General features: G+C 34.9%; 2 protein-coding genes and 1 pseudogene across 3 annotated transcripts; 1 reads left to right on the top strand and 2 right to left on the bottom strand.

Moving 5' to 3' along the window:
* Positions 1 to 170: 170 nt before the first annotated feature.
* Positions 171 to 2,770, bottom strand: LOC143552092 (small ribosomal subunit protein uS17-like; annotated as a pseudogene). Its single transcript, XR_013138587.1, has 6 exons — positions 2,704 to 2,770; positions 2,563 to 2,603; positions 2,364 to 2,464; positions 595 to 747; positions 435 to 524; positions 171 to 352 (listed from the first exon to the last, which is right to left on the bottom strand). The product of XR_013138587.1 is annotated as a small ribosomal subunit protein uS17-like (transcript).
* A 4,350-nt stretch (positions 2,771 to 7,120) lies between these two features.
* On the bottom strand, positions 7,121 to 9,634 carry LOC143552091 (protein IQ-DOMAIN 5-like). The gene is made up of 6 exons (XM_077042389.1): positions 9,492 to 9,634; positions 9,168 to 9,395; positions 8,868 to 9,083; positions 8,683 to 8,796; positions 8,178 to 8,616; positions 7,121 to 7,399 (listed from the first exon to the last, which is right to left on the bottom strand). Exons 1-6 carry the CDS (start codon positions 9,573 to 9,575, stop codon positions 7,335 to 7,337), a joined length of 1,146 nt encoding a protein of 381 aa, XP_076898504.1. The 5' UTR covers positions 9,576 to 9,634; the 3' UTR covers positions 7,121 to 7,334.
* Positions 9,635 to 16,340: 6,706 nt separating this feature from the next.
* On the top strand, positions 16,341 to 21,937 carry LOC143552099 (uncharacterized). Its single transcript, XM_077042393.1, has 6 exons — positions 16,341 to 16,361; positions 18,849 to 18,919; positions 19,421 to 20,155; positions 20,291 to 20,328; positions 21,208 to 21,397; positions 21,851 to 21,937. Exons 2-6 carry the CDS (start codon positions 18,875 to 18,877, stop codon positions 21,935 to 21,937), a joined length of 1,095 nt encoding a protein of 364 aa, XP_076898508.1. The 5' UTR covers positions 16,341 to 16,361; positions 18,849 to 18,874.
* The last annotated feature ends 651 nt before the right edge of the window (positions 21,938 to 22,588 follow it).

Below are 22,588 nucleotides of genomic sequence, written 5' to 3'. Positions count from 1 at the left end.
CTCAGAAGTTATAATAAGAGATTAACTTTTAGTTTCAAACTAATATTATAATTAAAAGCGTACACGTTTTAACTTAATTAACTAAAAAAAACCGTAGAAGCTAAATCATCACAAACTTTCGTAAAAAAAGAACTATGAAAAGTGCAAGGATAACCGAAAAAACAACAAAATAATAATGTCAGTAAAAGCATACAACTCCAATATTCTTCTCAAAATCTTTTACATAGATAAGCAAAAAAAGCTCAGCACACGTTTAGCTGCCTATATGCCTGTGAATGCTTTCTTTCCACCACTTGAAGATCCTGCTGGAATCACCTTCAAGACATTGAACCTCACCGTCTTTGACAACGGCCTGCAAACATAAACATTGAGACTAAAAATTAAAAAAACAATCTCAACTTAATAAAATATAATATTAAGAAAGATGAACAGACCTGCATCGTCCGATGGTAACATGATCTCCTTCTTTCACACGAAGGCATGGTGAGATGTGAGCAGGAATGTTAGAGTGCCTCTTTTCGTACCTGTAACATAAAGAATCGTAAGGTTTGAATCTTATATTCAAGAAACAAATATCATCAGTTTGGATCTTACCTTTGGTACTTCTTCACATAATGAAGATAGTCCCTACGTACAATGATGGTCCTCACCATCTTAGCACTGTGACAAGTACCGGCTATAAGGCTATAATACGGCCTCTAATGGAAACATCACCAGTAAATGGGCATTTCTTGTCAATGTATGTCCCTAAAATAAAATAAAATAAAATAAAGGTTAAAGAGTGATATACAAAACCATGTGGTAATCAAATTTAAGATCATAAAGCATCATTTAAATTCACTATGTTGTAATTCAACTTAAAAACTCTTATCAAGCAAAAATCCACAAAAACGATAAAACAATTTATACTTGGCGATTCAAATACTCAAAATGCTACAAAACTTGAGTGTTATGGGTTGGTGCCCCATAACACGTGTTTTCCATTAGTTAAAAGATTAATCTCACACGCATATCCATACATCTTTCACACGCCCATTAACTCCCCCTCAATAATGGTGTTTAGCGCCCCAAAATGCTGATGTCAGGCAAGGCATTAAGCCATTACAGTCGCTAAATGTTAAATCTGCTAAAAGAGTGCAAAATTTCATCATTGGCTGGAGTGTTAACAAGCCGACTCTGAGCTCGACTAGGCTCAAGCTTGGCTCCTTACGTGTATTTTTTCTAAACCTTGAGTTAGGCTCGTTTATTATTAATTTATACACATTTTTAATTATTTTCAAATATTTTCGTTTTTAATTTCATCATCGGCTGGAGTGTTAACGAGCCGACCCTGAGCTCAACTAGGCTCAAGCTTGGCTCCTTACGTATATTTTTTCTAAACCTTGAGTTAGGCTCGTTTATTATTAATTTATAAACATTTTTAATTATTTTCAAATATTTTCGTTTTTAATTTCATCATCGGCTGGAGTGTTAACGAGCCGACCCTGAGCTCGACTAGGCTCAGGCTTGGCTCCTTGCGTATTTTTTTTCTAAAGCTTGAGTTAGGCTCGTTTATTATTAATTTATATACACATTTTTTATTATTTTCAAATATTTTCGTTTTAAATTATTTTGATATATTTTGAATAAAAAAATGAGCCTAAGAATGGCTCACGCTAGAGTACTAAGTTAAACCAAAATAAACCTAGATTGAAGTAATTCAAGTGTCCCAAAATGCTGATGTGGGGCAAGACATTGTTACAGTCAGTCTAATATTCACCACTATGAGTAAGAAATGTATATCCAATAGCAGCAAACACAACCTCAATAAACAGAAACTTAATCCAAAATGCAAGTACTTAACCAGCAAATTAACAAATAGTACACCTGTTAACGAAATGTCCAGCAGGAAGTTCGTTTATGTTTGTTTATTTAATAAACAAACATAAACAAAAAGTTTGTGTTAGTTTAATTGAACAAACGAACACAAACACACGTTTCGTTCGTTCATTTATGTCCATGAACATTCGTATACGTTTGTTCATATATGTTCATTTATCATTCTCTTTGTGTTCACTTATGTTTGTTTGTTTTCATTTAAGTAGGTTCATATATGCTTGTGAACTGTTCATTTAGAAGTTAAACAAACGTACGTAATATTCGATTAAGTTTTTGTGTTCATTCGGCTAATTTACAGGCCTATAGTATACAACATTCTCAGTCAAAATGATCCAACTCCACAGTAACAACCACCACACTTGAATCAATCCAATAACATAACATAACAACCACACTAAACATATAAACATATATAACTAAAAGCATATATAATAATAATAATAATAATAATAATAATAATAATAATAATAATAATAATAAAATACCTTCAATAGCTTCACGTGGAGTCTTAAACCCTAATCCAATACTCTTCCAAAACCTGTTCCCGCCTTTTCCAGGCCTCTTTCCTTTACCACTCTTCTTCGAACTTTAATTAACAATTACACATATCCACAGTTTATACAATAAAATTAACAAATAATCAACAATTACGTAAACTTAAAGGCTTAGGGCTCGTTTTCTAACCAGAGGAACACCTTCGGTTGCTTCAAAAACGCCTTCTCGGTCTGCAATTAATTACATGTATAATAATATTAATAATAACATATTAGAATATGAGAAATGATAATAATAATAATAATAATAATGTGAAAGTAAACAGTATACTTGTTCAGCCATGGTTGATTGGAAATTAGGAGGTTGGTAGCGGCGGTTACAGAATAGCAGAAGTAATAATAATACTAATAAACCCTGGATGGATGGATGGATGGATGGATGATATTATTATTTAGCTTTCTGTTTATAAAGAAGAAGATGGGTTTTGTTGGTTTTACTAACCTTGTTGTTTGGGCTGGGCCTAACTCACAAAAACAGTTAAAACTTTGCATATTTGTTATTGGGTAGAGGTGCAAATAAAACCAGAACTCGGAACCGGACCTGAAAAAAATACTCGTGTTTTTAATACATGAACCCGTACCCGACCCTACTCGTAGGGTACGGATACGGCATGCATTTCAAGACCAAAACCCGTACCCAGAACCAGGCCCGGTTTATACCCGGTAATATCTGAAAACCGAAGCTGGTTCCATACCCGGAACCGGGTTTTTCAAATACACTATCTATACCCGAAAAATACCTGAAACATACCCGAAAATACCCCTAAAAAGTGCAACCCTTAAAATATTCAATCTATATCCGATAAATACCCGAAAAAAAATCCAAAAACATACCCGGTTTTAGAATTCCTAGTTCATACCTGACCCGAACCCTATGCACAGGGTATGGTTTTTAGAGACAATATCCGGACCCGAATCCGACCCGGGTATTGCCAGTACCCGGTCACACCCGAAACCCCCTATTTGAAAAACCCGATTTGTGCACCTCTTGGTAAAGGTGCGCAAAATACCCGATTTTGGAATCGCTCCAGAAGTGGTTCCTACCCGTACCCGACCCGCGAGTATGACATCGTATTGGCCTATTGGGTTTCTTCCCAAACTTGTACCCAGAACCGGAACCGACCGAACCCGTTAGAACCGGAAATACCTGGTCAAAACCCAACCCTACTCGAAACCCCGAAAAAACCTGGAAATCCCGAACAAATACCCGACTATACCCGGAATCGGTTCTACCCGACCCGATTTTGACTTTTGTTGACCATATCCAAAACCGGACCATACCCGGTTCCAGTTCATAAAAATATATGGTTTGTGCACCTCTATTTTCTTTTTAATATTTTAAGATATAATAACGACATGATTTGTGGAATTATTTGTACTAAATTGTGTTCTCCGTATGGATGAGATCAGTACCGTACCGGTATCGGTACTAAAGTATTGATACCAAACTTCTTGAAAAGTGGTATCGAATATTGAATCGAATCGATTAACACGGTACCAGTACTCATTACAAAATGTTCATATCTACATAGTATTGGTATTGTACCAATACATGTACATAAAAATATTGATACTGATTTAATGGAAAGGTGGGTCATGAATAATGTATCTAAACTATCAGGGGAGTGTTGATATCGGTACTCAGTATTAAATGCTCATTCCTACACAACAGTTCTTACCGACAACGGGACCTTACAGTTCTTACCAACAAAAGCAAATGTTAAAACTATTAATATAAATTATTAAAATCCAAATTTCTTATCATTAATTATGAAACCATGGATCACCATTTATTCATACAAATATCTTGATTTTTGCACCAACATTTTTCAAATGAGTTGAAAAAAATATATATACTTTTAAGTTTAGGGTATCAACTAATGCTACAAGCATAAAAGTTTATAGATATCAACACTCCCCTGATATTCTTTCGCCATGTGTCCCGCTCACGCCAGCTGTCGCATCCTACTCACCTGCGTGCATACTAAAAGTCAGCTACGCTGAGTGAGTTCTAGTTAATCATACATCATACAATACATTCACTTACCTTCAACCATGCATCCGTAGATACATAATAATTACTTACTAATTTACTTTTATTTCATACTTTCATACATACGTACATACTTTATTAAGTTCATACTTTATCTTTACTGTCCATTCTATCTCAGATATTATTAGGGCCTGATCCCTCTATCCTTTGTCTATCTCAGATATTATTAGGATCTGATCCCCCTTTCTTGTCTATCTAAGATATTATTAGGGCCTGATCCCTTTCTTGTCTATCTAAGATATTATTAGGGTCTGATCCCTTTTTACTTGTCTATCTCAGATATTATAAGGGTCTGATCCCGTCTTCTTAATCTCAGATATTATAAGGGTATGATCTCTCTTTCTTCATCTTCATTCGTACTATCTTTACATACTCATACATATACTTTCTTTATTCGTCATTACATACTCATATATCGTACATATATTTATATCATACACATTCAACTTTCATATACATACCTCCCTTTTCGACTCATGCAATATCCGAAGATCGTTCACGTATCGACAAGCTTTCATTCCCAATCTTAACATAATATCTATCACATAAATCATACATGGCATACACTTACCATTTAAGGTAAGTGTATTAACTATCACATCGAGTATGCACACAGCCCCGAAAACATAACAAGGAAATGGGGCTAGAAACTTACCTGAATGCGGTTACGTTCACCGTTAATCGTAATCCCTTTCTTGAGCTGTGCACGACTAACTGTATAACAATTACACATATCAATTAACTATTACTACTCGTATCGTATTTCTATCTTTATATGACCCATAACGAACGGGGGTCCGGGGGCAGCGCCCCTGGCAGCGGGGTTCTAGGGGCGGCAGCCCCTAGCGGGGTCCAAGGGACAGAGCCCCTGGCTGGGGTTAAGCTGCCAGGTCAGCTTGGAAAAATTTTATTTTCATTATCTGCCTTAACACATTTTCCATTAGCATTTTGAATCATTAAATAATTTGCTACTTAAAAGTCCAAGGGCTTCTTTGTAATTAAATCATTCTTTTCTAAGTCCAGGGACCATTCTGTCATTCTGTTAAACTTCTAATTCCTAATTCGTTAGCTCATTCCTCATAACGAATTTTATTTTCGTTAACTGTCTTAGCACATTTTTCACTAGGATTTTAATTTATTTCCTAATTCGTTAGCTCATTCCTCATAACGAATTAAGTCTGATTCGCTATCTGATTCGTTACCGAACTTAACTTACGCGAACTTAATTGTAAGCGAACTTGTATACAAGCGAAGTTATATACAAGCGAACTTAGCATTAAGCGAAGTTAACTACAAGCGAACATATTCATAGGCGAACTTATACGTGAGCGAACTTAGAGTGGCGAAGTTATAGCCAGCACTTAGTATCTGGCGAACTTAACCAGTAGCGGACTTAATCAACATCGAAGTTGATAAGTTAAGCGAACTTGCTTGCAAGCGAACTTACTTGCAGGCGAAGTTCGCTTGTAGGCGAAGTTGTTCAGTAGCCGCCGCTGTTCGTCCCTAAATCCCCAAAATCATCATCGTTTTACCGAGAAATTCATGGATATGATGTTAACCGAACGCGTGATCATTCCCATGGTCTTGTTTGGGTAAAACTTGGCCCGGAAAGACATAAAGTTTGGGTATTTAGGCTCAAAACGTTCAATATTGGTTCTAAGGTTTATCTTAAACGAGCCGTTTATGTTCACGGTTTCATTAGGTTCGTCCTAGCATCAAGTTCGCTACTTTACGTTTCGTTTAGACCCGATCAATTATAGTTTCAAGTTTCATGGCAAACCGTCTATAAAAAACATGAACTTTAAGATCGAAATCATATCTTTATGTGTTTGGTTTGCTTGGTTATCTCGTATCTAGCTCGTATATTGAAGATCTAATAATGGTTGGCTTGATTTTTGGACTCGAATCCCGTTTCATTCTCACGGCCGTATGTAAGGTGGTATGTGTGTGTTTGGAGTGTGTAGAGATTAGGATGAAAGGAAATGAGGATTTAGGGTTTTAGGGTGGTTTAAGGAGGTATTTATACTCCTTAAGGCCCATGGACCTAAGACCCATTACCCTTAATCCATCTTAATTAATCCAAGTCCATGATCCTTTCTTGTTTAATATTAATTAATCATTAACACACGACAACTTAATACGACTTTATTTAATATTAGGATATTTTAGGATGTTACAAGAACAATCTCACTAACATAATCATCATAATTTACACTTGATTTCACTATACATTTCCCCGTTTAAAAACATAATCATCATTGCGAGTGAAATCGAGTTGAAATTAAATACAAAATCTACGACGCTTATACTACAGGGATTATCTGTGATAACGAAAGTGAAACTTAAAACCGTCATTGGTTAAAATGAAATATGAATTATTATTGGCCTTGTGCAGTTGTGTTTGTATCATTAAAATCCAATATTTCTTAGTAATAATACTTGTTAGGGTACATCATAACTCATGTCAGTCTCCTGTTAGCCTACACTGACTCCATTCAAATAAAAACATGGAGGTAAATATGCTCCTCGGTATCTTAAGGAAGACGGTCGGACCCCTCTTCCCATACCCGCCCGACCTCGTTCCATGGTCTAAAAAAAGACTATAGAATGAGAATGACACAAAACTGCAAATGAAGTTCATCAGCATACACCAAACAATAACTTAAAACAGATCTCGAGTAAATAAACATACACACCGGTAGTTACAAATTAATGACACAACATCGACAATCACAACATACTCAACTTCTCGCTTCCAACTTGATGCACAAAATAACTCATGTATATACAAGCATCTATCAGCAGCTGTTTGTATGATCTTGTTGACTTGAGCTTGAACTGAAAATATCTTAATTGGCTTTTGTCTGTTGGAAAACCTTGCTGTATGAGCTCCCGACGCCTTTATTCGTCTTGCCTGCCAAATGATTTTTACCCATTAAAATATGAGCGCGTTGATTTAGATTATGTTCTTATCTCTAGTGGGCCAAATAAAAAAATAGCTTAGAAGGCAACGGGTCAAATAGGTTTCGAGCTCTTTTTCTAAAGCTCGAGCTCGGCTCCTGAGTTGTTAATTCAACCTCAGCCTCGGATCGTTTATTATTTATTAACTAATTTACACACGTTTTTAATTATTTGTATATATTTTGAGAAAAACCTTAAACGAGCTTAAGCTTGGCTGTGCAATACTGCAATGTGATAAATTAATACATAGAAGTCCAAAAGGGGTAAAATTTAAAAATACACAAGGCTAGTTAAGGATTGACAAGCCTCAACGAGCTTCCCATGCAAGGCTTGCTCTCGGGCTCGGTAACTAAATGAGCTTTATTTGGAACTCGGGCTCATTTCGAGCTTTTTATCGATCCGAACTCGAGTAGCTCGTGAGTGACTTAGCTCATTTGCACCCTTGGAATCTGTTGATATAGGAGCTTTTATGCAAAAAAAAAAAAAAAAAAAAAAAAAAAAAAAAAAAAAGTTCGCATAAGACGCCTTTAAACCGTTCAAGTTCAAGGTGAACGGTTTAAAACCCATCCTATGTGTACAACTGTACTTTAAGTACTTTTTATGCATAAAAACTCCAATATCAATGAATTTAACAATATACAATATTGTTATAAAAATAGCACGATAGTGCACCAAGTGTTCTTTAGAAGTAGTATATCAATGCGTGTGTGTGTATAGAGAGATGGACTAACCATTACTGGGAAGTGATAGTCGTTTCTTTCCCTGATTACCCAAAGCCGAGGACCTTTCTTTAGGATTGCTATGGGATCTTGATTGACCCGAATCTCTTAATGGCTTTGACTTTGACTTGACAGACAACGATGCAGTAACTTCTTGGGTGCTAGTAGATATAGCAGGGTAAGAATCAAAGCCATCATATTGAGACTGGCCCACTTTCTCATTTCCCAAATGTGAATTCAGATTCGAACCAACAGGTTTCTTGTAAACTGGCGTTAACTGATTAATGATATCGTTTTCCTGAGCCTTAACTTCATCAATTGTACTGATGTCAAGCAAACGGTTTTCCCATGGACGAACCGCCATCCATCTTTCTAACCAATTCCAACCCCAGTTACTTAGATACGGTTCAAATCCTGAGGTAGTTACCTGCTGTTTCGATCCTGCTTGCCACTGCAACAAAATATTGTTTATGACTATATTGCCCTTACAAGCAAAAACATGATATTTTAACATTACCTGGTGAGCAAGAGCATATGCCATGGCTCGTTCACGTTTAGCAGCTGCTTCCTGTCTCTTTATCAACTTTGCTTGAATTTCTTCAACAGATCCAACAGTATCACACCATCCTTGCTGTCAATAATATCAATAATTCAATTTTCCGTTACAAATATAAACATATAAATGACTGTTTAAATGCTGACCTCTATTTCACGAACATGAGCCTCATGTTGAAGTTTATGTTGTTCTGACTGACCTTCCAATGCCACGCGGACCCGTCTCGCTCGAACCCGAGCCTGAACCCTAACCAATGCTTGCATACACCTAAGAGTAATTGCAGCTTGTTTTCTCACAGCATGACCTCTCACTAGAGCCTGTAGTCTAACCAACCCTTTTAGAGCTCTTAGAGCCCGCCTAGCCTGAATGTTATCAATATTATCATAAAAGTGGTAATATACAAATGCAAAGAACATAAAACCATAATAGTAAAACAAATAAAATACCAAAAATCCACGAAAAGCGGTTTGGATTTGCGTGGCTGCCCAGTATTCTCTCACTTGTTGTTCAATCTGAGATGAATCTTGCAAACGCTGTGCGGTAGAAGGTGAATTTATAACATCTTGAATTGCACTGCTATTCACATCTTCAACATTAAGAGTATTCAGAAAAATATCACTGTTTATCTCTACAGAACTTTTCCTTCTGTGACGAAACCTTCCGGTATTCACTTTCTGAAATTGACAAACAAAATTAGAGAGAAAAACATGCATATGATGGATAAAAATTGCATTGAAACAAAAAAAAAAAAAGGTGATGTAAATACTAACATGTCCACTTTCTCCTGAAGTTTGTGATTTTTCTTGTTTCTTCAATCCAACAAGTGCTCTAATCCATTTTCCAGAACCCCCCATGTTTGTACTCAGTAAAACTTTACCACCTTCAAGCCTGTAGTCAAAATGTTACTGCAATAGTTAGACATACTAAACGGCAGTAGGAATTCCAGTTTTCAATGAATGCTATCTGCTTAAAGAGTACATTTCGTCGTCTATGGCTCGTTTATTAACTTATATATGGTTTTAATTATTTTTATATTTATTGAAAAAAAAAAACAAAAAACTAAATGAGCCTAAGCTCGGTTCGAGCTAGTGTATTACCCTTAAACAAGCCAAAGCTCGGCTCGATAAAAAAAGCTTGAAACGAGCCCAAGCCTCAAATAAAGTTCTTATAGTTATCAAGCCCAAGCTTGAGCCTTTTATAAGAAGCTCGTTTAGGCTCGTCGAGCCTTAACGAACTTGTGTGTTTTGAAGTTCTACTACTTTTGGACTTCTATGTACCGATTCCACACTACACAGCCTAACTTGAGCTGAGCTTTGGCTCGTTTAAGGTACTGCACAAGCTCGAGTCAAGCTTAGGCACATTTAAGATCTTTCTCAAAATATATAAAAACAACTACAAACATGTACAAATTAATTAATAAATAATAAACAAACTGAACTCGAGCTCTCGTTAGTCAAAACGAGCCTAGCCGAGCTCGAGCTCAGCTCGTTTACACCCCTACTCGACTATGCGGTGTGAAACTAAAATTACACTAGCCTCGTAAATGCTCCACAAGCCTAACCAAGCTTCCGATACAAGACTCGATATCGGATCTTAAGTAGCTAGCGATTTTGTTTATTTCCTAATTATAATTATAATTATTATTCAAATTCACTAAACCCTAGCTAATGTTCTACTTCACGCCAACATTATTTGGAGTACCGTACACTAGTTAATACAATGCCAATTGACCAATTGTCATCATCAATTTAACTAACTCTTAACAGAATTGAGAATTTGTAGCATGCAAACTTAATCAATTGACAAATTACACGAAATTACACAAAAATGTAATGTAATGTAATGAATAGCGTATCGCGTATATATATAAACCCTAAAAAATTGAGTCAGAATAATAAGCAGAAGAAGAATAATAATAACCTGAAGAATTAACAGAGTGCTGAATATGAATGGATTCATGTGGATGAATGTATGGAGTGGGAAGTATCAGTGGAGTGGTGAGAATGTGAGACGGTGGATTGGAGTCTGTAGTGTGAAAAAGAGGCTAGTTAAATGTTACCGGTTTTCCTCGCGGGTGGAAAATAAAGAAAACGTAACGGGTGGAAAATAAAGAAACAAAATATACGACTATGTTATATATTTTAATGAATTGTAAATGACATTTTTACAGAAACGGATAATTTACATAATTAAATTTAATTAAAACATAATAGTTATTCGATTTTGGTTGGTAAGAATAAAAGAAAAAAATATATAAATTTGTAAATTATGAAAATGTCAATAATTAAATACTATAAATTTTGGTTTTATATGTGAAGAGAATGTATATATATGTGTGTGTGTGTTAAGTCAAAAATCGAATTAATAAATCACTTAAGTGAAGTTGGTAAACTACCATGTAAAACCAGTCATTGGTTATAATAAGAAAACGGATCATTAGTCGTTATATAATAGGAAATAGCTGACATTACATCTACTTGATATCATATGTGGATTGCCTAGTTAAATGTCATTCGGACAATAGATTTTTTTTAATAGTATAGTTAGGTTAGATGAGAAATTAGGAAATGACTTTTAAGATTTACAAAAACGGGTGTTGTCCATCGCTCACTGCATTTTCACTACAACACGAGTATGGTTCCCGATTCTTCATTAATTGTCGCTCATCTTCTTCCTATTTTGGCTGTCGTCGATGTGTGGAGATATACACGCCAGCCTCACTAAAAGTTAGCTAAAGTTGAATTATAGGTTAGTCTAAGTTGAACTATAAGTTAGGCTAAGCTATTTTAAACTAACTATGTTCTAATTTAATTAAGCTAAAGTAAAGTAAGGTAACTAAAGGTAAAAAGTAGGCTAGCCGTAAAATTATGTATTTTAGTATTTAGTAAAAAAATAAAGATAAAATAAAATAGAAGTTAAAAATTTGTACAATTATAAACAATGATTAAATTAAAACTTGGATCGTTCTTAGAAACGTAGCGTGTCCCCGGCAACGGCACCAAAAACTTGATGTGCTCTGCGTGTGGTAGTAAATATGAAAGAGATGGAATGATTTGCTTTTGCACAAGATCGTGTTTTAAATTTATAAAAGTGATTTCTACAAAGACTAAACACACACAAAATAGGCAAGTGTACCTATCGTATATGTAGAATAGTATTGGTAAGAACCAAGTATCGATCCGTGGACACAAATGTTTCTAATGATAAATCGTTGTTTTACTTTAATCGGAGGTTTTAATCATTTTGGGGTTAATTTTCAAGCAATTCGTAAAATATAAATACGTATATATAATATATAGGTGACCAAGACAAGAGATTCTAAACGAGTTGTTCAATTATGCGAAGGTTACCATCTAAGATCAAGAATCCACTCCATTTTAGCATTGACAGTTAATATTTAAACATGTGGTAACTTGACGTAGCAATATATGATAGATAGCTCCTTAAACCTTAAGTGAGCATCTTTGGCACTAAGGAGATAACATGCGCATTTTAAAGTCCATCATTTCCTAATGTCATGCCATCTCAATGATGTCAATTTAAGTTGGCAAGTAGTTTCGTAAAGCAGAAAGATTAGGATTGACTTCGATTTCTTAAATACCAATTCTAACAACTTCGGGTGGTTGTAGTTAACTCACACAACCTCCCCTTGGTTGATTTATGTAGGTTATAATTACACATTCCGTTAACATACGATTTCTTTAACTAGCATGATATCCTAAGCAAAGCCATTTTCGGATTACCAAGACTTAGAGAAATACATCATAACTTGTATCTCATCATTTCTAAGTACAATATAAGGATCCATGTTTCGATAATGTATCAAAGTATTTCTATATTTCAAGAACATGAATTGATCATGAACGATTGCCAATATAATTGACAACCGCCAACTTTGAATTAGTGATTTAAGACGGTGAAACATTTATCATCAAATGATAATTGTAATATAACCATGTACTTTACTAGACTACACCACATGTTTTATATAATTATCAAGTAAAACAAAGCTTCTTCATAGATTTTAGATGGTAAAAGGAGTTTAGCTCATAATGAGCATGATGATAAACATTAAGATGAATGATAATAACAAATACATGATTAAACTTGGAATGATCTAACCACATGTAGATGAATCTTCCTTCTTAATGATGGTGATGATGGTTGATGGTGATGACCTCCAAGCCTTCAAACTCTTCACTAAATCTTCTATGTGAGTGTTGGTGTGGGTTTTTATAAGAGAAAACCGGATAGAATTCTTTTCAAGGCACACCAAATGAGTGCAACATGACTACATGAGCCACTATTTATAGGCAATCTGGATAGTGAGGCACGGCCCCGTGCATTTTTTAGACATGTGCCAGATTTGTTTTGTCTTTTTTGTGACGTGGCCACGGCCCCGTGGTTGAGAGGCACGGCCCCGTGCTTTTTAGTGACATGTGCTAATTCTTTTTGTCGTTTCTGTAAGGTAAGCACGACCCCGTGCTTCCTGAGGCACGCCCCCGTGCTTTTTAGTGACATGTGCTAATTCTTTTTGTCGTTTCTGAAAGGTGAGCACGGCCCCGTGCTTCCAAAAGCACGGCCCTGTGTTTCCTGAAAGCACAGCCTCGTGTTTCCTGAAAGCACAGCCTCGTGTTTCCAAAAGCACAGCCTCATGTTTCCTGAAAGTACAGCCCCATGTTTCCTGAAGCACAGCCCCATGTTTTGTTGTTTTCTTTGGTTTTTTCTTTGGCTTTTCATTCGTTTCTTCGTTTGAGGCTTGGATTTACCTGAAAATACATTTTAACATGATAAGTAGTTATTTTAACTATATTATACGATAGAAGTTGCAGTTTTTAGAGATTATTTGATGCTAAAAAGATGTATATTTTATATATACATCATTTCCCCATTCAAGTCTCCATTTACTCGTCGTGGTCATCATTTGTTCGTTAGGACATTCATTTGTTCGTTGAAAAGTGTCGCTTCTGTTTTCACTGAACGGGGCTCGCAACGACTTGTGGGCCTTTGTTTATTCAGTGATAGGGTATGTTATGGTCTCGTGGGATGATTAAGGGGTTGATTTCCCCATTCAAGTCTCCATTTACTCGTCGTGGTCATCATTTGTTCGATAGGGCATTTATTTGTTTGTTTGAAAAGTGTCGTTTCTGTTTTCACTGAACGGGGCTCGCAACGAATCATGGGCCTTTATTTTCACTGAACGGGGATATTATGGTCTCGTGAGATGATTAAGGGTTTGATTTCCCCATTCAAGTCTCCATTTACTCGTCATGGTCATCATTTGTTCGCTAAAGCATTCATTTGTTCGCTTGAAAAGTGTCGCTTCTGTTTTCACTGAACGGGGCTCGTAACGACTTGTGGGCCTTTGTTTTCAGTGATAGGGTATGTTATGGTCTCGTGAGATGATTAAGGGGTTGAGTTCCCCATTAAAGTCTTCATTTACTCGTCGTGGTCATCAGCTGTTCGTTAGGGCATTCAGTTGTTCGTTTGAAAAGTGTCGCTTCTATTTTCACCGAATGGGGCTCGCAACGACTTGTGGGCCTTTGTTTTCAGTGATAGGGTATGTTATGGTCTCGTGGGATGATTAAGGGGTTGAGTTCCCCATTAAAGTCTTCATTTACTCGTCATGGCCATCAGTTGTTTGTTAGGGCATTCATTTGTTCGTGTGAAAAGTGTCGGTTCTGTTTTCACTGAACAAGGCTTTTTTGGAAATAATCAAAAGGTTCGGGATTTGGCAAATTGACTATTTTCCCTATAATATTAAATTTTAAAAAAAAGATAGTGAACACTTCTGACATGCCAACCTAGCCTATCAATGATTCAAACTTTTATCAAATTTGAAACCTCTGTGTCAGCGTTAACTTTCCTTCAATGGTGATCGGAACGTTGTATGGGAAACATGTCATGCAAAAGTTTGCTCAAGTGAAATAAAATATTCACAAAATTGAAAGGGTTAACATGTTAGTTTTTAATTTAACATTATGGCAAAGTCTATAAGTCCCTTGAAACACAACAAAATCTTTTTCATGGTGTAGCTCGTAAAAACATAGTTCTTGAAGAACATCCATCATTACAATTTAATGTTATCTTTTCCTTATATTGGTGGTAAATTGATACATATATTAATAAAGGTAACACGTCATCTGTATATAGGCTGAGTGGTCAGAACTACTATTGTATGAGAAGTTTTCTTTCCAAAATTGGTTCATAACGAAATTTCTTTCAATTATACATATATGATATTGAGAATGAAATTTTCAATAGAAGGAGCCTTCTCGGGTAGGGAGCGTTATCGGGTACGTTTTTGCACATGCATTTTTTCTATTAAGTTCATTTAAAAAAAAATCATTTTGTGATATAAATAGAGTCAATTTATGTACATATTAATATAATATAGATGTAATACATTTTTTCATATACGTTATGTAATTTTATAATTTGGATCATTCCATGTCTTACACGGGCTCTAAAACTAGTATATATATAACATTGCATTTAGTCAAGTTGTGTAATACTTAAAACTAGGATAGTGCCCGTGTGAAAAAAAGTTAAATTTAGTAATAAACATAATAACAAATCTTATGGATTCATAATATATAAATAAAGTAGTTTTCTAAAATACATAGATTAGTAAGACTAGTTTGTATTTATATTTTAAAAGAAGTCAAAATAAAAGATTGTGAATCTATAAAGAAAACTAACATCAATTCATCATCTAAGCTAATAAAAATTAAATGTGTACATGATTCTATAAAAAAAATAAAAAGAGAGGATATATTATTACTTTTGGTAAAGTTGTTGTAAAATACACCCATAAAATAGAAGAAAAAATATTAATGTAAATAACACTTTGGAGGGACACATGAGTGGCTCAATAGAAAAAGACTGATATCCAGTTCGATCCTGAAGCTATTCGGGTTTTACCAACATTGGACCTTTGGGTGGTGGGTTTTCTCAGAACCGGAGATAACTTGGAGACGCTTAAGGGCTCCGCATGACTAGGTTAGACCAGCTAACGGTAACCTTTTACCATTGGATCATCTCGTACGGATTAATAATTAAAAAAATGTAAATAATAATAATGGTTTGTATAAATTGGATGTGTGGTCAATGGTAGAGCACTTACTTTATAAGTGAGAGGTAGGAGGTTCAAACCTTACTATCACCAAATTATATGGGAGATATGAGGGATGACCCTGACTTGCCAGGGTTCGAGTCCTGATCTCACCCGGTTTTACCGGCCCCTCGCTGTCGTGCCGTTTGGCGGGCGTAGGGATCGGGTTTTATCCGGGGAATCCCTCAATAGGTGGACCGCTAGGGGCTTCGTCCGTCCGGACTAGTGGCCAGCTCGGGCTACCTTTAGTCAATGGGGGCCGCGTACGAAGTACCCGACGTTACTTAGTTGGTCGTTAAAAAAAATAAAATAAGTAATAATGGTTTGTTTTTGGATTTGAAATGAAAATAAGTTAATCTAAGTTTTGGCTCCTCCGTCTTATTAATCAAAACCCTCTGATTGGTCATCGTCTTTTGAGCCGTTAACACTTAACACTCACTTCTCTTCTCTTTCACTTTCACCGCCACCGACCGCCGTCCATCTCCGTCCACTCTTCCCGTCCACGGCCACGTCACCATCGGTTCAGGTACGATTCACCGAACCTCATAACTTCTAATTGCACACGACTATAGCTTAGGTTTTGATATATTATTATTATTATTATTATTATTATTGTATGTGAGTTGATATGTGCGAACCGGATCCGATTCGTGTTAGTTTATTTGTTAACATTGCGGATTGTAATAATGTGAACTGTGAAGTTGTTTAGTTTGTGTTAGGGCATAATATTGGAGTTAGGAGTTATAAGGTGTTGGTAATTGCGGTTGGAAATCAGGAGTCGGTGAATGTGGAAGGACTTTAGTTGATGAGTCGGTCAAGTAGATTATTTCTGGTATGAGTCACCAAACTTCATACATTTGTTAGATTGTAATGCGAGTATCGTAGATTTTGGTATTATTGAATGTGATTTGCTATTTGTGGACGGATCCGATTTGTGATAGGTTTTGAGTCACATCGAGTTAGTTTATTTGTTAACATTGCGGATTGCAATGTGAACTGTGAAGCAGTTCATGTGTTGTCAGTGTTAGGGCATAATATTGGAGTTAGAATTTATAATCTGTCGGTAATTCCGGTTCGTAATCACAGTTCGTTGAATATGGAAGGACTTAAGCTGACATTGTAGTAGGATTAGTATAGTAATGTCTTGGTCAACGAGTTAGGGTTAGTGGCTTTGAATGTGTGGTCAGTAGAGAATTATTTCTGGTATGAGTCACCGAACTTCATACATTTGTTAGGTTGTAACGTCAACTTGCTTATGAGGATTGTAGATTTTGGTATTATTGAATGTGAAGTTGCTATTTGTGAACTGGATCCGATTTGTGATAGGTTTTGAATCAAACTGAGTTAAGTTTATTTGGTAACATTGTGGATTGTAATGTGAATTATGAAGTTGTTCATGTGTTAGTTTGTGTAAGGGTATAATATTGAGTTAGGAATTATAAGTTGTCTTATTTCCGGACCATAATCACAAGTCGGGAAATATGGAAGGACTTAAGTTGACGATTCGGCTAAGGAGGTTTGGTTTCCTAATTCTAATAGGATTAGTATGGTAATGTATCAGTAATCAAGTTAGGGTTGGAGGCTTTGGATATTAATCGAGAATTATTTCTGGTATGAGTCACCGAGCTTCATACCTTCGTTAGATTGTAACGTCAAATCGCATACGAGTTTCGTAGATTTGGGTATTATTGAATGTGAAGTTGCTATTTGTGAACTGGATCCGATTTGTGATAGGTTTTGAATCGCATCGAGTAGTTTATTTGTTAACCTTGGAGATAGGTGTGTAAATTGTGAAGTTGTTCACGTGTTCATTGTGTTAAAGGATAATGTTGGAGTTAGAATTCATAAGTTAAGATTATGTGTAACACTTGGTAATAAGAGTCAGTATGCATCATATGTTCAGGCCTACATTATTATGAAGAATATATTGTGTTAATTAGTATTGACCTATTGGAAGGTGTTTGATGATAGTGTGATGCTGGTTTTGTGAGTGAAAGCGAGTAACACATGAAAGAAAATAGGAAATACTCTAAAACTAGATAAACATCTTTGACATGATCAATATTATTACTTTGTGTTTGCGATTTGTGAAATAAATTTGGTTACAAATCCATAGGTGATAGGTCCACGGTTACCTATGAGTATGTATTGCCATGTTTCTAAGATCACTTGTGGCCAACATAACCAAAATACATAAATTGTGAAGAACTCAAATGACCTTTATATCCTACTGATGACTTTTATAGGAAAATATCTTTCATGATAAATGTTTTTGTACACAAATTATTCACTTTTACAATGCAGGTTACCTGCGTTGGCTAGCTTTTGTTGTTGCTTATTTCTTTCTTTATTCTATCTTCCTTTGTGATTTTCTCCATGTTCACCTTTACATTGTGTATTATTTAGTAGCTATGCTTAAAAGGTTAACTATGTTTGTTTGTTTGTTAATGACTTGACTGGATCTCAAAATGCCATTTCATCCTCATTTTGGCATTATGCTTGGGCCGTAGTGTTAGAAATTTGAATTACTTGTTTCCCTTTTGGAAGGAGTTTAATGGTAAGGTGATGCTAGTTTTGAAGTTTGAAGTGAAAGTGAGTTAACATGAAAGAAAGTAGGAAGTACTCTAAAAAGTATTGCACTATTGCCGTATTGGTTGTTTAAAGATTTATTACAATATTACCCTTATGGTCTTATGTTTTCTATTTCTGAAAAAAAGCTGCTTATAATTCCATAGGTTCACCATCACCTATGAGTATATAGTGCAATATTACTAAATTAGGATGTCCCTTCCACTAAATGCATTATATTAACCCTAGAGATTAATCAGAAGTTGTTTGTCTAATTACTGATTGTGATGTCTGCCACAAACATTGTTGAACTACCAATTTCTTTAAGTTTACAACAGAATTCATAAATTATGATAACCATAACTTATGCATTTGAGCTGTAACACCACATAAAATGTTCAAAGTGGCTGTGTGGCACTTCTGATTTTGTTGTATATTGGTTCAGGAATCGTCTGGAATATCAGCCAACTTATGGATAATGATCACTTGAAAGCAATGGAAAAGGAAGGAGTTGAGGTATTTCTCTTTCATTGGCCATTGCTCATGCTTTCTTAATGTTATGACGGCTGTTACGACTTACGCCTAATGTTGTTTAAAGCAGGAATTGAAAGATTATCTTTATAAATAGTAGTTTAATTACGTAAATAGACATAATAGCAGTGCAGTGCAGTTTCAAGCCTAATTTTATTAAAATTTAAACCTATCTATGATATTATTTAGTATGACTTCCCTCTATTAATGCCTTTCTTTGTTTCTTTATGCAATTATACTTTTAGAAGTTTATGATCAAGCCATCAATACACATTTCTATATTTGGTTGTTATTACCTTGTACACGTGAATGGTGAATGCAGCAATGCACTAGTTTTGAAGAAACATATTTGCCATATTTTTTATTTATAAAAAAAAATAAAGTAATAAAGTATCATTGAAATAGTACAATCTTTGTAATCAAATTCAACACATATGTTATTTATAAAAAACCCTGCTTTTATTAACTCCAGGAATGTAAATGCAGGCTCCAGATGCTGAAGTTATTAAATCTTCTAACCGAAAGTCAACACGGTTGCAAAGCAAGAAAGATTTATCATCATGTTCAAAATATGTATTTAAATCTCACCACAGAAATTCCAAAAATACAATGAAATCTTTAAAAGAAAGCGTATGTAAAGATACTTCAAGTTCTGGAAGCAAGATTGAAGAAGAAAAAAAGCACCAAGATTCAGCAAATACTGCATCCATGAAATCTTCTACAGTATCTCCATCTTTTGAATATCATGTGCGAGTCAAAGACGGGACCGGTGTTGTTGTTGATTTGAATATGAAACGATCTGATTGGCTGAAACGTATGGAGAAACAAATTTGTATATGCAAAAATCATAACCTTACAGTTGGTTCAACTGACAAAACTTCTGGTTCAGATGCCAGCATGAAATCTTGTGTGCAAAATAAATTTTCACTTCAATCATTGAGTAGAGAAATTGGGAAAACTCTTCCTTTGGTGGTAGAAAAGGAAGTAATTACGGTAAGTGGTTCTAAGCAGTGTAGGTCAAAGGTTGACCAGAACTCAGAACATGTAGTTAAAAGTTTTGAAAATTCTGAGGAAGCTCCATTGTCAGATTTGTCGAGTCTCCAAAAAGGTTCATTATGCTCAAGAACTGGAAAAGTTTGCACTGAAAGTTTGTTAAATAGCACTACTGAGGTTAATCAAGAAGCTGGTGGTAACCATAGTCAGTCAACTGTTGTAAACGAGGTATGTTGACTTTGTTAAAGGTTACTATTCTCGCCTTATGTTACCTTTCTTGAAAACCACATAGTTGTTTACAAAATACACACATCCGTGATTCCGAACACCCCCTTTTAACATCAATACTGCTTACATTTGCAGGAAAGAATCAAGTCTGCAGAAGGAATGGAAGTTTCAGGGTAACATTCTTGTCATAATAATCTTTGTTATTAATACGTGTGTCTGTATGGACAGTTAGACATACACACACACGCACGTTCTTTTCAGAACCATAGTATACGAGAACCGCATAATGCATGTACATAATGCTTCAACAAAAAAGGCAAACTGAGAGCAAATGTTTATTTATCTATCGCCACTCTTTCTTTGATTTTATCTCCTCTCCTGAATTTTTTTTAAAAAAATGTAAAATTGTGCACATGCCATATATGCATTTTGATTAAAGACTTATCAGTATTATATATTTAAAAAATAAATTGTAAGAATATTGAAATCTACATGCATGATTGCATTCCAGTCAATTTATATAATAAATAGTACAAATTTAGTGCGGTTCTTGCAGTTATTTACATTTTATTGATTTTCCTAAGTATGTGTCTAAAAAGTTTGAGAAGAATTCTTGGTCTTAGATCAAAACAAATCAATGGTTGAGATGACTTGAATATGATGTGGGCGTTTTAAAAGGGGATGAAGGGGCAAAATGGGAAAAGCCCATCATTGTTGACCTTTTATCAACTTTCTCTTAAAAAAAAGACGTTAATAATTTTTTTATGCAGCTATATATATGTTTATAAATGACACCATAAAATCAAGCATTTTTTTAATCTTTAATTTGAGTATAGTATTGCTATATATAAAAATAAAACACGGAGTTCGGATTTTTACAACAGGGCGTCCAGATTTTAAACTAAAAAATATAAAAAAGTTGGAGGTCTGCCCCCCTCGTCCTCCGATACGTGGGACCGAGATGCTTGTTAGACACTTAAGGCTTTTTAGCATATCCCGCCCCTATATATATATATGGATTTGGTAATTATGTTATATATGTAATTTAACAGAAGTGAAGAGAATACATTTGCTAAATCAGCATCTGATGACGGGGCTAAGAGAAAGAAACGTTACCACAATAGTGATTCGGTTCATGGCCAATCTCATGAAAGAATTTTAAGAAGCACACCGGTTTTTGGTGGGAAAATTATTGAACGTGATGGAGTTAAGATTCGGTGTTCCTCGCGTTTGCAATCTAAGGTTCTCTCTCTACTTTCTTGATAATCTCACTAGCTTCTTCATCATGATATCTATTACCGATTCTGTACTGCTAATGTCGCACTAGTACACACAAGATTCCACATATGAAGAAAATGCGTATGTAAAAAAAAGAAATTTATTCACAAACTTAACAAAGTGGTCTTTTTTTGAAAATTTGTATTTGAAAATAATATTTGCGTTACACTAATTACATTTTACTTGTATATGTTTGCTGATTAATTTTTATCTTTTGTTTTTCTCTCAGTGAAGAAGTAACTACATGATACATTTACAAGTAATGACTTTTACATATTTTGACTTATGCTCCATAATTAGGCTTGATGATTATGATAGGTATAAACAGTGATTTATTCATCAATTGCTTAATTAAATATTTGATTTCATATTTCTTTTTTTTACTTGTCATTTATATTTTTTTGTACTTCATGTCAGCTTTTGAATCTTGATATTTTGTTTCTGTGCAGGCTGTTAGATTACTTACCGGAGGGAATTATTAAACTGGTTAACTTTTTTGATTAATTTTCTTTTTTACAGCAATAATAATTGAATGTTTCATCACTTTTCCTGGCAATCTGTTTTGACGTACTATCGGTACCTTTTCGACATTAATGTTTTGGTTGGTTGGTAGGAGTAGAAGGATGAACTTCATATGATCATTAAGAGAACTACATTCGTTCGTATTCTCGTGTCGTATCTGATTCCAGTTTAGATTTTATTCGACTTTGATTCAATTTTCTTGAACATTTTGTTTTGAAAACAAATGATACATGTTTTGTAATTAGAGAAACAAATATTGTTGGCTAAATGTATATAAACTTTTATTATAGTTGTATAGTAATGTGACACGATCGAGGTAGGGCGAATTGTATTGAAATGTAACACACGTAACGGTAACACAAATTGTTGTCATATGTGACGAATTTTCAAGCCTGTATCATTTAATGGTTGAAAACAAAAAATATCGGTTTAGTAAGTTATCAGATATAGCAGAGCTATTGTTAAGGTTTGCAGGGTGGGATGAAGGCAAAAATACGGGTAACAGAGTCAACAGTGACAACATTTATGACAACTTACGGAACTAGAAAACAGTTTTTAGGAAAATATAGTACTAAATAGTCACTATTTAATGATTAGGGTTGTGTAAAACTGTTTTCTAAATTTGATGATTAG

The sequence above is a fragment of the Bidens hawaiensis genome, unplaced genomic scaffold (assembly GCF_021521415.1).
Source record: "Bidens hawaiensis isolate Kalapana, Puna unplaced genomic scaffold, B.hawaiensis_p1.1 tig00016775_1, whole genome shotgun sequence".
NCBI lineage: Eukaryota > Viridiplantae > Streptophyta > Magnoliopsida > Asterales > Asteraceae > Bidens > Bidens hawaiensis.
The sequence above is the reverse complement of the archived record's forward strand: the minus strand, read 5'-3'. Positions and strand labels throughout refer to the sequence as shown.